General features: G+C 32.5%; 1 protein-coding gene across 2 annotated transcripts in view; it reads left to right on the forward strand.

The window, feature by feature from the left end:
- Positions 1–18,631, forward strand: part of HGF (hepatocyte growth factor) — a 78,631-nt gene that overhangs the window by 48,793 nt on the left and 11,207 nt on the right. For both annotated transcript variants that reach the window (XM_060107982.1, XM_060107981.1), the window contains exons 9-11: positions 3,479–3,606; positions 11,939–12,041; positions 15,919–16,052. In XM_060107982.1, the coding sequence (XP_059963965.1) occupies positions 3,479–3,606; positions 11,939–12,041; positions 15,919–16,052 (365 nt within the window). The remainder of the gene's footprint in view (positions 1–3,478; positions 3,607–11,938; positions 12,042–15,918; positions 16,053–18,631) is intronic.

Raw genomic sequence — 18,631 nt, forward strand, 5'->3', positions numbered from 1 at the left:
AGGCCCTGGGGGAAATGAGGCAGAGTGGTTGCTTTTTACTAATTTCTGTGTTAGTGATCCTTAAACTTTAGTGTGACTAGGGAAAATTCAGCAATGAAAAGGCAGACACATCCACCCAGAGACTTTGATGGCTCAGGTCTGAAATTTGGACTTGAAATATTACATTTTAACAGGCACTCTTGGTGATTCTGAATCAGATGGTTGATGTACCATCCATGCTTTGGGAAACACATCCCTAGGATTCTGATCACAGCTTTGCTCTTGCAGGTCTATTTAATAAACCAGTTAGTGGTAATGATAACCAGGCAAGTTTCAAACTAGTGCCTTCTTAAATTTTCATATTAACTTTAGGGGAGATTACAAGGCACACCTTGATTTCAATCAACATTGTAAACTGATGAGTTTTCAGCCTTGAAAAAAATTATTTTTAAAATTTTGAATGAGTGATTTTTATTGTTTCTAAATTTTCTTTAAAAAGTGGGGAAATAAAACAGCTGTTTAGATGAACCAACCCGAAGAAACTGCCCTTGAATATCAATTACATGGTTGTTATGTTCTTCTCCATGGCTGCTTTGCTTCACCACTTGACTTTTGTTAGACAGACAGCCACAATGCCATGTGTTTTTAAATTGCCCACCTTGTTATTAGGAACATAAAATGATTGCTTTTAAAATTTATAACACACGTGTCATTCATAGTGGCTTTGCTGAAATAGCACCTATAAATAACATATATTGCCTTTATGTAACTGGCTTTTAATAAGAGAGCTTAACATTTCAAGATGGAGTACTATGAACATTAGTTGGCCCATCCACTGGAGAGGCGATATAGTCTATGGTTTTTTATTTTATTTTTAGATTTTTAAAGCCAATTCAGAGTTCTTTGCTTAGACAGTGAATATTCATCTGTTATGTTTTTAAAATTATTTTATAATAACAAATTTATAGTTGCCACTCTGGGGTTTATTTCCTTCATTTTCTTCACAGTAATTCACTATCTATTTCTGACCCATGTGTTTCATACCTCAGAAATAAACATAAAAGTAGAGAGAGAAAAGCAAATGAGAAACGAATAGTTAAGGGAAACAGAGGAGACTGTCAGCGCCATGCACACTTTTTGTCAACTTCTAATGACTGGTAATACTCAAGTTAGAGATTGTGTATGTGTAAGTACCCAAATGAACCTCATCTGTAAGAAAAAAGATAATAATTATAGAAATTGAATTCACACATTTCACAATTAAAAATGATCAAAAGTTTAGCTGTTACATGTTATTGGAATTTAAGCCATTCTTTCTTAATTGGTTATTTGGTCAAGGTAACCAAACATAAATGTCAAAAAACCAAAAAGTGAGCTGTGTTATAAAACTGATAAAATCTGACTCAACATTTTACTCAGAGTATTGATGCATTTACTGTTTGTGGGCTAGCAGAGAACGGAATACTGGTCGGGTATCTCTGGTTGTACTAAACACGATTTGCCCCAAAACTGAGACTCCTTACAAATGACGGACGATCTTTAAAACACTATTTGTAGGGCAGGAATAGAGACGTAGATGTAGAGAATTGACATGTGGACACGGGTTGGGAAGGGGAGGGTGGGACAAACTGGGAGACTAGGTTTGACATAAATACACTATCATGTGTCAAATAGATAGCTAGTGGGAATCTGCTGTATAGCACAGGGAGCTCAGCTCGGTGCTCTGTGATGAACTAGATGTGGGGGGGAGGGGGAGGGAGGGAGATCCAAGGGGGAGGGGATATAGGTATACATATAGCTGATTCACTTCATTATACAGCAGAAACTAACACAACACTGTAAAGCAATTTTACTCCAATCAAAACAAAACAAAAAACAAAACAAAACAAAACAAAAACACTATAACTGAACAATACTGCCTGTGGTGAATGTACATGAATCGTATAATCATTAATTTGCTTTAATAATTGTAAACACTTCTTTCTTCAAGTGAAGGGAAAGAACTTAGAAAAAATATTTGAGCAAACCTTGACTCTCATTCTTGCTTAATCTAGATTAATGAGGTGCTTCTAGATATAGATTATAAAAGCTGGCCTAAACTAAGATTTTTGATAGCCTCAGATCTCTGTTTAATTATCTTGCCTTAAATTAACAACTCGAAATAATTTAACTAAGCAATTATTCATCTAAAATTGCAAATTTGCATACACTCTATGTAAAATTCAATGCACGTATTTTGTACTGACAGTATTTTTAAACATGAGTATAAATTGGTTAGAAGAAAGAAAAGATTTTCTTCATCTTTCCAGTTAATAATTTTATAAGAAGGGTAAAGGCTTGAATATAGGTTATAAATAAGAATATTTGCTATACAATGGCCTTAGCTATTGGCATTCACTGTCCTTACAACCTTAAATAACAGTTGTGTCAGGACCTATTTTGGCTAGAAAAACTATTACCTGTTGATTTTATAACCAAACTCAAGCTTCTTCTTTAAAAACTTTTCAGTTTCTAATGGTCAGTTTGGATAGTAATAAAAGTGTAGTCTTTTTAATTGGGCCTAACTGAAATAAATAATGTACCTTCCAATAGATTGAATATTAATTTTTTTAAATTATTAGCAGGGATTTACGAAAAGAAAGTACATGCTTTCTTCAAATTAGAGAGCATTATCAGGAGAGCAAATCATAAATTCCACATTTTATTTAACATGAACCTTGCATTAAGGTAAAATCCTTTTACATACAGATAATATTAGTTTAGACTTTTTCCTTACTGTGAACTCTAAATGTCTAACTATATCATTGGTAAAAGAAAGGAAGTACATGTATTACATTGATAACTTTTTCTATAGTTAGGTTATCTATATTGTAATTAGGATTTAATTTTACAGAAATATAAAATTGCATGTTGTAATCTCTAAATCAAGAAAGAACTACATTGGAATTAAAAGAAATCTATGTAGTGAATTAAATAAATCAAAGAAATACAGAATTTAAAGCAGAAATATCTATCATGCGTTTTGTGGCAAATGTTTGAATAGGTGGAACTTCATTTTTAAACAAGAGAAATTAAAGACTATTAATTATAATAGCCTTTCTTCTGTAAAGAGAATGTGTTTCTACATTATATACAGTCCATGAAAAAGTAAAAACAGACCAGTTTTTAAAAATTGTAACAGCTGAGAGTCCACGTCTTGAAAATGAGTGAGAAGAATGAAGTGGTACTATTTCTCTCTTTCACGAATCAGTAGTGTTTGTGTGAAACTCCAGGTCTGTGGAAGAAAAAGAATTCTGACATCTGACAGCATTTATTTCCGTAATGTGGGCAGTGTCAGTTGTGTATACTGAATTCTAAACTGTTATAACTATCCTAAATTTAAAATGTAGGGCTCTATTTATAGAATGCATACATTCTAGGATTCTAGAAATGTAATAACACTGACTTCACCAATGTAAGAAACCCTGGCAATTTACATTAACATGTTTATTCTCAATAGGGACCTAAGAGAAAATTATTGCCGAAATCCAGATGGGGCTGAGTCACCGTGGTGTTTTACCACTGATCCAAACATCCGAGTTGGCTACTGCTCCCAAATTCCAAAATGTGATGTGTCAAGTGGACAAGGTAATAGCTGACATTTTGCAGTGTGGTCATGATTAAATTCAGTGGAAATGCCTAAATGAAGTACACATTACAGCAGAAGACTTATTTCTTGTTGCACTGTTAGCAAACAAAATCACCAAGCCTGAAGTTGGATTTCTTTTATATATTAATTTGTTCACTATCCCTTTATTTATTTGAATGTATACTAGTGCCAGGGACAGTTTTAGGCACTGTGGATATACCAGTAAACAAAACAAAATTCTCTTGACCCCACTGAACTAACGTCCAGCAAACAAAAACAAGCAAAATTAAAATGTAGGTGGGGATAGTAAGTTAGTTTGTGTAAGTGCTAGAGAGATAAATGTCCCAGAGTTAGAGGGAGGAGGATGTTGCTATTTTATCTTTTAATGGTCTGAGAAGATCTTACATATTAAGGTAACATTTAAGGAGGACCTGAAATAAGTCAGGGAGCAGCATGTGCCACATGCACATACTTGTAAAGAGCATTCTAGGTAGAGGAAACTGCAAATGAAAATGGCATGAGATGGGAGAGTGCTTGAAAAGTTAAAAGAAAGAAACAGCGCATCATTGTGGCTGGTACAGAATGAGCAAGGTTAGAGAGCAACTGGGCTAAAATTCCATAGGCCTAGTAGAAACTGGAAGGATTTACACTTCTACCCTGAAAGGGGAGAGACTCTGTTGTAGGATTCTGAGACGGGAACTAAATGATCTGTCTGACTTAAGTTTTAACTGGATGACTCTGGCTGCATTATGAAAAATAGCCAGAACTCCTGACAAAGGGCCAAAACAGGGGAATCAACTGAATGATTGCTTCAGTAATTTAGGCAAGAGACGAGAGTGATGTGGACGGGGGTGTTAGTGGTAGAGAGGATATGTAACAGTGGGATTTGGGATAAATCACCATTGTGCTTGGAAACATAGACACCATTGAAAATAATTGTTTCAGGGAACAGTGGTTGAGAAAAGTCACACTGAAATAGGTTTAAAAAATCATTTGTCAAAAATTAATAATAATGGACTCTGGGCATTTATTGGTATATAATGAATTAGGAGTTATGATTTTTAAATAATCACATTCTTTCACATAAATTTAATTATGATGGTCATGGCCATGGTCAGTCCTAAATCACTCTAAAATGTCCAAGCCAAATTTAAAACTCTAGTTCATGGATTTATTGCCCTGTATATACTTCTTCCATCCCCTGACTTTCCTCAGTGCCATTTTTTGTGAACAACTCTGAAAACAGTTGTAGAGGGAAGAAGAGATGAGTCCTTTTTCAATCAATTTCACTCTTCTTGGGCAGACTTTAAAGGTCAGTTGGAAATAAAGTTGAAACCAATGATTAAGGAAGGTTTGGTACCAGCTGGATCTTCTTTGTCCCTGCCTTAGTCATTTAAAAAATTACTGATAATTTCTGAGTGATAGAGGCAAGTAAGAACAATCGTTTTATAAGCTTCTGATGTGTATTAAGATGCTTTTATGTACATATATATCACTTATCAAAGATCAGGTAATAGAATATGAGGATTTGGGGTTTTGAAAGTTAAGCTGATGTTATTGCTTATATAATAGAACTGCACATTAATAGATGAAGAAATTAGCTTTATGGAATTTAAATAACTTGCCTGAACTCTCAAATTAGCACAACTGTGAGTCACTCAAATTCTCCTTAAAATGACCTTTCCATTACTCCATGCTTTTTCCTTTCCATTAATACTTTAACAATATTATATTCCTTTTCTTTAACAATATATTATACCTGATATATGCAACAATGTGCTAGGATCTCTGGGGTAATTTGAATATGAGTAAGTCCTACTTAAGAGACACTGTTAGCCAATTCAACATACAGCTGTGAAATTTTAACAGAGAGTTATGTCATTGTATAATACTGCCAAGCTAGTAGTATGGATTGTTACATATTTGATATGTATGCATGCAGGCACACACACACACACACACACACACACACACACACAAAAGGGTGTTGCTCTTATCCTTCTCTCTATATAAGGAAATATAAATTCCACATATAGGTTGATGAGTTAAAAACTTTTGCTCAAATCTTGCAACATCTGATTTAACATATATATAAAAGCTATTCCAGTTGGATATTAAATAACTCTGTTAAAAAAAAGAAAACTGAAATTGCAGAATTTCTTTAAAAATGCTGATAAAACACAGAGAATTATACTATATAAAGTACACTTAAGGCAGGAAACAAAACACAATTCACAGCTTTAAATATTTATATCAATAATATACATAATGAAGACAGGGGAATGAAATTTCCCACTCAAAGAGGTGGAGGAAAAAGTAAACCAAAAGCAACACATGAAAGAAAACAACTAAGATAGAAGCAGACATTAATAAGGTAAAGAAAACAGTAGAACTAATGAATAAAGCCAAATGATGATTCTTTGAAAAAATTAACAAAATAGACAACCACCAGATAACTGACTCAAGAGAGGAAAAATATATAAAATAATAATTATGAAGGCAGAAATAACCAGTGAAACAGGAAAACATGAGATTATTTTATACAACCTCATGTAAAAACTGAAAATGAAAGTAAAATGGGTAATATACTAGGAAAATTCAAGTTATTTGAATTGACCCTGATAGAGAAAGAAAACTTAGACTCATTCCTATAGAAGAAACATGGAAATTTACTAATAAAGTATTCCACCACAAACACATCATGCCTAGATGAATTCATAGACCAGGTGATCTCAATGCTACATAAATTGCCCTGTAGCTTAACCAATGCAGTAAAATTTCCAAATTATTTTTATGATGGAATTATAATATTGAAATCTAAACATGATAAAGTTATCACATAAGAAAATTATAGACTTATCTCACTTGTAAATTTATTAATAGAAAAATCTTAAATGAAATTTGAGTGAACAGTTCAATAAAGAATAATACATAATACATAATGATTGAGTGGAGTTTAGTCTGAGAACAAAAATGGTTCAGTTTTAGAAACCCATTAATATAATTAATATAATTCATCTTAGATGTAAGAAAAACAACCATATAACAAATCTTAACAGATTTTGAAATTACTGTGACAAAATTCATGCATTTTTCATAAAAGTACTCAAGAATTTGTGGAATACACACATACTTACACACACACCCTTATATCCACTCATATATATACGTGTGTGTGTATATATATATATATATATATATATATATATAGTATATACATATAGATATATAGATGTAGATGTAATCTCAGTCATAAAACCACCACTTACTTGATGGGAAAACATTAGAGGTATTCTTACTAAGGTCAAAAAGAAAACAAGAATGTCTAGCATCTCCTTTACCATTTAATATTGTAAATATAAGTTAACATTATATTTCTCTTTAACATTGCATTGTCGATATTATTTTATACAATACAATAAGAAGGAATATTTACTGATTGAGTAAAAAGGCAAAATATCTTTGTGAAAATGATATAATAGTAATATACTTGGAAATCTGAATTCAAATAATAAAAAAATCACTAAGGTAGCAGGATAAACAATTAACATACAAACATTAATAGCATTCATATATGGTTTTGAAAATCTAATTAAAGAGAAAACTACATCTATAATAGGAAACAAAACTGAGGAAAACTTAGGAATAAACTTAGGAAAGTTGTGCAAATCTATGTAATTAAATTTTAAATTAATACTGAAAGCCCCAAATTGTACTTTAACATGTAGAAAAACATCCCTTGTTCTTGATATGAGAACTCAACATCATAAATACATCAATTCCTTCTAAGCTAATTTGTAAATTTAATGTGATATTTTCTGATATCAAACAAATTCATTCTAAATTTTTTCTAGGAGAATAAACATGTAACTATACTAAGGAAAACTTTGAAAAAGAAGAGTGATTAGAGGTAAATAACCCTATCAGATGTTAAAATATTTTTTAAAGAGTTTGTAATTAAAAGAATGTAGTTCTAGCATATGAATAAATTGAGAGAACACAGAATCAAAAAATAGACTCCTTACTGAGATTATATTTAAAATGCGGCACTATATGTCACTGGGTAAAAATAAACTTTTAAAATATAATAATGGATCAATTTGGAAAAGCTGGAAAAATAATAAAATTAATCCATGCCTTGCACCATACCCGAAAATAAACTCCAAATGGATAAGAGATGTAGTGTAAAAAGGGATACCATATATATACTAGAAATAAACTTGGAAAAATGCCTTTATAACTTAGATGTGGTGATATGCTTTTAATTAACACTAAAAATCTAAAGGCAATAAAAGAAAAAAATAATAAGCTACATCAAAAACTTGTGATGGCAAAAAACATAAACAAACTCATCATATTTAAATTCCAAAGACAAATTTGGAAATGTCTTAAAATGTATATCACAGACAAAGATAAATATTTTTAATATATAAAAACTGAAAGTGAAAAGTATGTAGGACCAAAAAATTAAATAATGGACAAAATACATGAACAGAAAGATTTCTTTAGAGAAAAATATAAAAATTCCCTTAAATACATGAAAATTATGCTTAAATTCACATGTAACAAGAAAAAAACTAAAATATAAGTATTGAGATTTTTCATAATATGAGACTTTTATTTCTCACATATAAATTCACAAAAATTCAAAAGCTTGACAATACTATCTTTTGGCAAAGCTGTATGGGGAAATGAACTCTCATGCTTTGCTCTTGGGAGTGCAAAAAAGATAAAATCCTTATGGAACAGAATATTACAATAATTAAATTACATATACATTCACCTTTTGGACCAATAATGCACTATTTGAATATACAGCTCCAATAATATGCAAAAACATATGCACGAGTTTTTTATTGCAGCATTTTCTGTACTAGCAAAACAACCCAAATCTACTCTGGTGAAGTCACACAATGGAATACTGCAAATTTGCAGAAAGAATGATAAAACTTTTCATGAACTAATATGAAGTGATTTTCAGGTATATTATTAATTTAAAAAAAGCAAAGCACTAAAATATATATTTGGCATTCTATTAGTAATAAATAAAGGGATTTACTACTAGTAATAAAGAATGGGATATAATAATACATATATAGAATATATATACATATAATTATATATTTATATTACATATGTATATATATATATATGTGTGTGTGTATACATCTTTATCAAAACAGTAAAAAAAAAAAAAAAGAAAGAAAGAAATACAAGAGCCATAAACAAGAAACTAATGAAATTGGTTACTTGTAATGGTGGGTAGTAGTGGGTAGAAATATGACACAGAAGCAAGAGGGAAAATGAGAACACTCTGAATACACAATTTCATATAGTTTTGGCTATCAACCAATATTAATGTTTTAATAATGTATTAAATGTTCAAAGAGTAATCTCAAGAAAGATGGAAAAAAACTTAGAAATGTGCCTATCTGTATATCAAGTAGATACTATTACTACAGAATTTAGAAAAAAAATTCCAAATAATTTTTAAACACAATTTTCTGACTATATATAGCCTCACTGGAATACATTTAAAGTTAGATAACTTTAAATACCTTTTGAACTTTAAAGTGTAATTTTGCTGTATTAGGATGTAGCAGCTTTAACATTATTTTGTGTGCATTGGAGAATTCAGAAAATGAGAAAAGATACTGATGTTACCTAGAATCATGGTTCTCACTATGGGAGAAGAAATACACAAATGAAGAGGAGACAAGGAAGAACTCTGGTGCTAGACTGGAGTTAGAGGGATCAGTTACTCATGAACACACAGACACACACACACACACACACACACTTCCCAGCTCTATCAAATGAAAGGGACTAGAAACAATGGTACCAAATAGCAACGAGCACACGTAGCACCCACGTCTTCTCCTTACCTTTCATCACTAACATAGACAATGGCTCCTTGGTGAAATTGAAGATTCCAGGCCTGGGACAAGAGAAACATAAAGTGAAGCTGGAATATCTTATGCCAGCAAGTTAATAAGTGCTCAAAATTTATGTCTTCCTCTCAAAAACCCATAACCCAGATCTAATCATGAGGAAAACATCAGACAAACCCAACTGATGGACATTTTACAAAATACTAGTTCTCCTTAAAACTGTCAGGATCATCAAAAAAGAAAGTCTGAGAAAACTGTTACATCTAGAAGAGCCTTAAAAATCATGACAGTTAAATGTAATGTGGTATCATGTGGGATCCTAGGACACAAAAAAAAGTACACTAGGTAAAAACTAAGAATTTTAACAAAATATAGTTTTCAGTTAGTAATAATGCATCAGTATGGTAAATAGTTATGAGAAATCTATCATACTAATATATGATAGTAAAAGTAGGGGAAACTATGTGGTATATTAGAATTTTCTGTACCAACTTATAACTCTTCTGTAAATTAAAAACTATTCTAAAAAAAAGTTTACTAAGAAAAAAAAAAACCTAGCTCATATTCAAATAAAACGGTGGTAAGGAGGATCTCTTTCTATAATACAGAAGACACAGGTGTAAAATCAAAAATGTATCAAAGAGCAGTACCAATATACCGCATTGCACAATTGCTTTCTTCAGTAAGAAATTATCTGAAGAATTTACTACCTAACAGCCAAAGGTTTAACCTTTCCTAATGTAGAAAAAAATAGCACTGTCAGAGGAAAATATTTTAACAGATATATTCTGCATATGTACAAGAATTGGATTTTACAAATTTATGCATTCTGAAGACAATTTTATTGTATATGGTAATGACTGCTATATTATCTGTATCAAATCCTATCCTATTTGAGTTTTTATATCTAAGTTCAAATTTATGGATTCTAAAATATGACTATTGAATATATTATTATATTTCTTTTTTACTAAATTAACTAACTCCTGGACAAATTATTATTCATTTAAAAATTTTATTAGAATTTGTACCTATTATTTATTCTAATCACATAGCATATTTAAAACCAATGATAATATATTATGGCTTACCAACTTTAAACCAGAGAATAATCTTAATGTTAATGTACATTTGTAGATAACATTTTATAGTTAAAACTAGTTTTTATTCATATAAAAATTAGAATTGTTAAATAGTTATTATTAAAATATGCAGGATTATTTCAAAATATGGAATAATGTTTCTTTTCAAATGTAGAACTGCAACTTACATATTTGAAAGAACTTAACTTCTTTTTATTATTTTTTTAAAATTCCAAATATGGACACTTCTATGAATGTTTAATAGAACGCAAACTGCTCAGTTGAAAAAAAGTGAAAAATAAAACCACGTGGGAAATGATAAAAGACACAGGAGCCATTTTTACATGGCTTCCATTGGCTAAAGATGGAACAATTTGAGCATCAAAATGAACAACAGGAGTTGTTGTTGTCCATATTTACATTACTACTTCTACTAGTAGACTACTACTACCACTGCTATTACTACTACTAGTAGTAGTACTACTTAAATGGAAGGAGTAGAGGCGAAGGAAAAACTTTCATTTACAGAAGAATAACAAGAATGAAAGAAAAGTAGGAAATAAAAAAATTATTTTAAAACCAGCAGAGTAATAACTGATTCATGTAAAATTAATCAAAGTATGCCTAAGCCATTTTGTGAAAATTTGTTTGGGAATAGGAGGTAGTCAGCCTCAAAGGCCTCAAAATTTTTCTGTTTGTTTTTCTTATATATGAAGAGAAGTTTTTCCTTTATACCACTTAACCAAGTTATCAAACTCATCAGCGATAATCGAACAAACTGACATCATGTGTCACATGAAATAATCCTGAAAAAAGGACAAAATATCACCTAGGCAATATTTCTGTATTTAACTTGATTTCATTCATGAGAAACTAATCAGGCAAAATGAAATTAAAGAGCATTTGTGAAACAGCTGGCTTGGATGACTCAGAATGTCAATCTCATGAAAGACAAAAATCAAAACACAACAAATGTGACTGGTATACGAGTGCTCATTATATCATCCTTGTGACTTTCCTATGGAGTAAAATTTTTCAGTAGAAAATATTGGAAAATATATATGTCACACAAAATTCTCATTTCTTTGGTGTCCCTAGGAGCCACTCATTTAATTTTTTCTTTGAGTTTTTTTGAATTTGTAATTTGATACATAAACTTTCATTTTAATGAAGAAGAAATTTGACAAAAAATAAAGATATTTTATGAGAGATAGTTAAGTGTCTTTGCTTTGTACAGATTTCAGTGCTTTGTTTTAATTTTTATGTTGATTTTCATGAATTCATATGCTTGTAAAAGAAGTCTTTGTACTATACTCCCTAGTATTCATTAGTCTTCTTTCCATATATTTTATGTTTAGATTGTTATCGTGGGAATGGCAAAAACTATATGGGCAATTTATCCAAAACACGATCTGGACTAACATGTTCAATGTGGGACAAGAACATGGAAGATTTACATCGGTATGTAAATTTCTTTCTTTCAATATATAGTATGTAGTGATAACAGCAGATAGGTGTATTGAGGTACATTGGTATTTCTTTCTATTCATTTATATATTATAGTAAGCTAATAAAAACATTAGATTGATCGTTCTGTGCAACTCAATTTAACATTTTCTCTCTATGTGGCAAACAAATAAACAATTCAAAGCAGTACATATTTATTGAGCATTTACTATGTGTTCTGCTGTGTAACAGGTGCCTCGGGAACATTAACAAAAAGAACATTACCATACATTTGGGCTCCACCTTTAAGCATGAAATGGTCATACGGAGAAAACAATTACACACTGGACAAGACATTGTATAATGAAATGCCAAATCTAGTGTTTCAAATAGTACATTATAGGATTATATTCTCATAATTATTTAATTATTAATATTAGTTTATAAAATTGATAAGTGACCATCTTCATGTGTATACATGAAGATCCTTAAAATTCCACTTAACTACTAAAAACTTATTGAGCCATGTTTCCTTGTATAGCTTTATTCTGATACACATGATTTTTCTATAATTAAAGAAATGGATATGTAATTGAAAAAATCTATATATTTCAGATAATTAGAGATTTTGACATTGGACATATTCACAACAAAAGCAGTTATCTTCCACTTGACCCCAGCAGTAGTGCTAGTGTGTTTGAAATTACAAAAGACATAGGAGACATAGTTGCAACATAGAACAGATTTTTATTAAATATCCTGGAATATATACAGCAGGATTAAAAGAAAAATGGTAGTGTCATTTAATAAAGTATCTACAACATGGCTGCTTTCTGTCAGTTGTTACCTCATTTGACCATCATAATCCTATATGGAAGATATTTCTGTATGTGTGAATAAGAATTTAAGAATCCAGAGAAGTTGAGTCATTTTGCTCCTGGTTCCACTTTAGCTTTAAAGTTCTTATTCTCTTTCAAAATTTACTCACTAGTGGATGATATTTTTTCGACTAATTTACTTCACAAACAAATAGTGATACTTCTAAAGCAGTGTTCTCTAACAGAAATATGCAACTGACATATGTAATCACACTTGTACTTTTTAAGTTTTCCAGTAGCCATACTTACAGAAGTAAAATTAAACAGACAAATTTTAAAAATAATGTCTTTATTACTTCAATATTTCTAAAGCTTTCCGTTTCAATATGTATTTAACATAAAAATTATTAATGAGCTATTTTACGTTTTTATATTAAAGCTACAAAATTTGTTATATATTTATAATTATAGCACCTTTCAATTTGGACGAGCCACATATTAGCTTTTCTGCAGTTACTCTGGCTAGTAGCTACTGTATTGGACACTGTAGCTCTAGGACTTCAAAGTTAAGCAGAATTCTGCCATCATGTATCTCACTCTAGTATGGAATGGCAGAAAACAGCAAATGCCAATGTTATATTAGAAAATCCACGAAAAAAGCACAACTTATGTTATGGGACTGCAAACAAGTGACACCCACACTTAAATGGTCAGGAAATTTTCCTACAGGAAGGGATGTTAGTTGGGACATACGTAATAAGTAGGAGTTGGTCAAAGGAAGTGTAGGAGGAAAAGTACATCAGGCAGAAGAAATAACTTGTCCAAAAGCCCCAAAATGGAAGTGTATAAAAATCAGAAATAACTTTAATAAGGTTGAAACAGTATAATTTGGTTAATGTCCACAGAGAAGAAATTCTCCAGTGGCAAAACCATACGGGACCCTGTAAGCTGCGTTAAGAAATGTGAAGAAAAAAGAAACGAAATTGAGTTATTTGTAGTGAGGTGGATGGACCTAGAGTCTGTCATACAGAGTGAAGTAAGTCAGAAAGACAAAAACAAATACCATATGCTAACACATATATATGGAATCTAAGGAAGAAGAAAAAAAAAAAGGTCATGAAGAACCTAGGGGTTAAGATGGGAATAAAGACACAGACCTACTAGAGCATGGACTTGAGGATATTGGGAGGGGGAAGGGTAAGCTGTGACAAAGTGAGAGAATGGCATGGACATATATACACTACCAAATGTAAAATAGATAGCTAGTGGGAAGCAGCCGCATAGCACAGGGAGATCAGCTCTGTGGTTTGTGACCACCTAGAGGGGTGGAATAGGGAGGGTGGGAGGGAGACGCAAGAGGGAGGAGATATGGGAACATATGTATATGGATAACTGATTCACTTTGTTATAAAGCAGAAACTAACACACCATTGTAAAGCAATTATATTCCAATAAAGATGTTAAAAAAAAAAGAAATTTGAGTTTTATCCTAAGCATTAAAGGAATTCATTCAAGAATTTTAAGCAAGAATTGGCATGATTAAAATTAATGCTGATTTCAACACTGATATTTTTTAAAGCATTTTTAGAAATATGGTGGGGTGGATCTAGCTCTTCACGGACTTGTGAAAGACAATTGTAACCAACTCTGCCTTCATTGATTCCATATTAGAAGTCTGACAGTTTTATGGTGGAAGTAGTTACACTATAGAAATACGCAAGGACAACAAGTAAAGACCCCCTCCCCCCATACACACTTCAGGGTGCTAGTTGTTAAACATTTACCAGCATATCACTGGAAACACGTCGCATGTTTATTCAGGGATGCAACGGTTATAACTCAATTCATTGAGTTTAGGTTTGCCTTTGGAAAGAGTTAAAAGTCATTTGGAACCAACTTGTAGGATACTGATGAATGATTAAGTTGCATGGTACCATTTTGATTTAAGAACAAACTATGACTGAGTAAAGAGGTAATACTGTGTGGTGGTTTTGAACACTGACTCTGGAAAGAGCCGTGTGTTCAAACACTTGTTCTACAGCTTAAAAACCATGTGACCCTAGAAAAATTAATTGTCCTCTGTGGATTTCAATTTCGTCAAATACAAAATTGCATAATCTTCGAGCCTGTCTCATCAGGTTGGTCTAAGGGCATATATGTAAGTCATCTGTAATAGAATCTGTCACATAGTAAGTATTGTATGTCTTTATTGTTGTATTGGTCCAAAAAGTAAATCCAAGTTTAGTAAGACAGTCCAAGTTTCTATGTTGAAGCTTTTCCCAATTTTTTTAAGATGACACATTAATTATGTTCAAGCATGGTAGTAATTAGTAATCCGAAACAAATTAAGTTAGGATGTATAGTTTTCATGACATGGTCAGGATGGCCATGTGGAATTTGACTTCATTAATGTTACTGAGGTGAATGTAAATATTGATGTTATATGAGTGGGCATGGTCTTATAACATACAGTATTTTTGCTTTACTATTGTAATAAATTTAGTTAAGATGTAAAATGAGAAAGGCTGAAGTGTTACTCAATTATCTGTCAAAAAATCATATTTTGTAACTATATGACCAGTGAAATTTTAGAATTTAATAATTTTATTAGCACATTATTATTGTTTTCAGTGTATCTTCCAGTACATTGTCACAGTAATGTTGCTAGTGTTGCTTCTTTACATGTTTCTGAAACATGAAAAAAATACTTTTGCAATAGCTTGCATTTTCTATGCATTTTCTAACTTAGATCTTTGCCATCTGCTCCTTTTTTGGCACAGGGGTATTGTTACCTTGCCAGTATAGTTATTAAATAGAAGCAAAGTCATAAAATCTTTTATCACTTTATCTATGCTGATTATTCAGCCTTATTCCTGAGTTAAAGAACATCCTTCCAAACTGCAAGAACAACAACAAAATAAGTCTCAAAAAAAAAAAACCCAAATTCACAGCAGGTAGCTTGTGTTGTATCTGTAATGAAAGTTATGCACTAGGATTATACCTTCTTCGTGACATTTTGTTTCTCTTGGACAAGATGTGCATTTTGTGATGTTCAGAGTTTGTTGTTTATGCAGGCATATCTTCTGGGAACCAGATGCTAGTAAGCTGAATAAGAATTACTGCCGGAATCCTGATGATGATGCCCATGGTCCCTGGTGTTACACGGGGAATCCTCTCATTCCTTGGGATTACTGCCCTATTTCTCGTTGTAAGTATATTTTGTGATCTTTTTCAGGTGAACCATTTTAAATATACTGCATGCCCTTTAAAATGATACCTTACCCAGAGGTGGAAATAGTATAGGAGGGCTAGAGTTGATCCCCAAAGAAGGATGCATTCCAGACAGCAACACACATACACACAACTTCATCTCTCTTCTAGACAAGGGAACAATCTGCTGACCTTTTAAAAGAGATTTTCCTCCCTCAGAAGATTCCTATTTGGAATTCAGAAGTAATACATGGCCATTGTTCTGACTGGGCTAGAAAGACCTCTCCACCCCCCCACCCCACCAATAAATTTCAGCCTCTGAAAGTGGCAGAGCTCTTAGCAAAGTCCCCAGCCCACTAACAGGCCCATAAACAGATCAGAGATAGTTGTGCTTCCATTTTCTTCTCAGCTGTTTAGGCCAAGACTAAGAAGCCTAAAGCATTCCATCTATTTCTCTGAGCTCAAGATGATTTTGTTTAAAAAGTATTAGCACATAAAGTAAAAGATATACATAAAATGTATAATATATGTCTGATACACTTCTTGTAAAAGAGCGCCTATATAGCAATAAGAAAAAGATGAGATGATTTGAGAAAACTGAAGATGAATTTTCAAGAATAAACTTAATAAACAAATGAAAAGATATTAAAACTTAATTGTAAGAAAATATAATTATAATGAAAAGATAAAAGCATAAGAAATCATTTCCACCTATCAGGTTGGCAAATAAGAAGATGATTGCTAATGCCTAATATTAGTGAGAACCTGGGTAATCAGACTCTCTCAATACTGTGCTGCTCTGTGTACTGGGAAGCCTGTATTGAAGTCAGTTTGGGGAAACGTATCAGGATTTTCAACCTCTGCACGACTGACATTTTGTGCTGGATAAACCTTTGTTATGGGAGGCTGTCCTATGCATTATAAGATGTTTGGTAGTGTCCCTGGCCTTACCCACTAGATGTCAATAGCATCACCTCCACTGAGAACTGCTAATGGAGAGTAATGTATATTGAGATGAAAATATATCCTCAATATGTTATTGATTGAGTGAAAAAGACTTATAAAGCTCTCTTAGTAGCAAGAGACCATTTTACTGTAGTACATGTCTCACGGCTCAGTTTATAGCAGACATCTCTTTTTTTTTTTGCGGTACGCGGGCCTCTCACTGTTGTGGCCTCTCCCTTTGCGGAGCACAGGCTCCGGACGCGCAGGCTCAGCGGCCACGGCTCAGGGGTCCAGCCGCTCCGCGGCATGTGGGATCTTCCCGGACCGGGGCACGAACCCGTGTCCCCTGCATCGGCAGGCGGACTCTCAACCACCGCGCCACCAGGGAAGGAAGCCCTATAGCAGACATCTTCGAACACTATGTTAAACTGCCTTCTTGTTTAAAAAAGACATCGTTTTATATGTTCAGTAAGAGTCCTGTTTTAAGACTGTTTTTCATGTGAGACAGGGCAGTAGCAAGTACCTTGAAAATAGCAGCAAAAATACTCACTTTAAAAGAGATTAGATTGGGGCTTCCCTGGTGGCGCAGTGGTTGAGAGTCCGCCTGCCAATGCAGGACACACGGGTTCGAGCCCTGGCCTGGGAAGATCCCATATGCCACGGAGCAGCTGGCCCCGTGAGCCACAATTACTGAGCCTGCGCGTCTGGAGCCTGTGCTCCGCAACAAGAGAGGCCACGATAGTGAGAGGCCCACGCACCATGATGAGGAGTGGCCCCCACTTGCCACAACTAGAGAAAGCCCTCGCATAGAAACGAAGACCCAACACAGCCATAAATAAATAAATAAAAATTTTAAAAAAATTAATTAATTAAAAAAAAAGAGATTAGATTGAAGAAATGATGTTTGCTTTAAAACATAAAACACAAACACAAGTCTATATTTTCCATAATATACATCAAATTAAAGAGATAATTTCTCACCATAAATTGTAACACTAATCACGTTTCATGAAATTTTAGTATAAAAGCAAACTTTTAAAATATGACGTTAATCAGTATCTATAGTTAAAACTTGGAACTTCCCAATGTATTTTTAATAAATAAATTTTCTATAATAGTAAGTAAATATCTTATATGTCCACAAAGAAATAGTATTTCATATTGTTATATTTCATTTCATCAGCTTTAATCATAGCCTTTGAAATTAATTAGTGTTCTCCTAATGTTCCTAACTTATCCCAGATTAGGGTTTGAGTAGGTCCTGAAACTGTTCTTTTATAGAAGATGTCTTTCTGGTTTTAACATTAAAATAAACAAGCAAACAGACCAACCTTTCCAACCTCTCTGGTGTACAAAAAAAAATGTTTTAATGGTGAAAGTGTTATTTTTTCTAAGTATTAGTTTTATTTCATGGTACCTCTTTGTGAAGTTTCTACGATTAAGAATAATGGAGGCTAATAGACTCTTCAATGACCTAGGAAGAAAGATAAAAGTCAATGACCTGGCTTCTAAAACAAGTTCTATTGCTTTCCCTATAGAATTCCAGATTTCTAAAAATCACAGTAGCCTAATTTTAGTACGTAGATATAGTTAAGAGTAAAATGTTCCCATAGAGAACTGTGATTTGGTTTA

This window comes from Mesoplodon densirostris, chromosome 9, assembly GCF_025265405.1.
Source record: "Mesoplodon densirostris isolate mMesDen1 chromosome 9, mMesDen1 primary haplotype, whole genome shotgun sequence".
Classification (NCBI taxonomy): domain Eukaryota; kingdom Metazoa; phylum Chordata; class Mammalia; order Artiodactyla; family Ziphiidae; genus Mesoplodon; species Mesoplodon densirostris.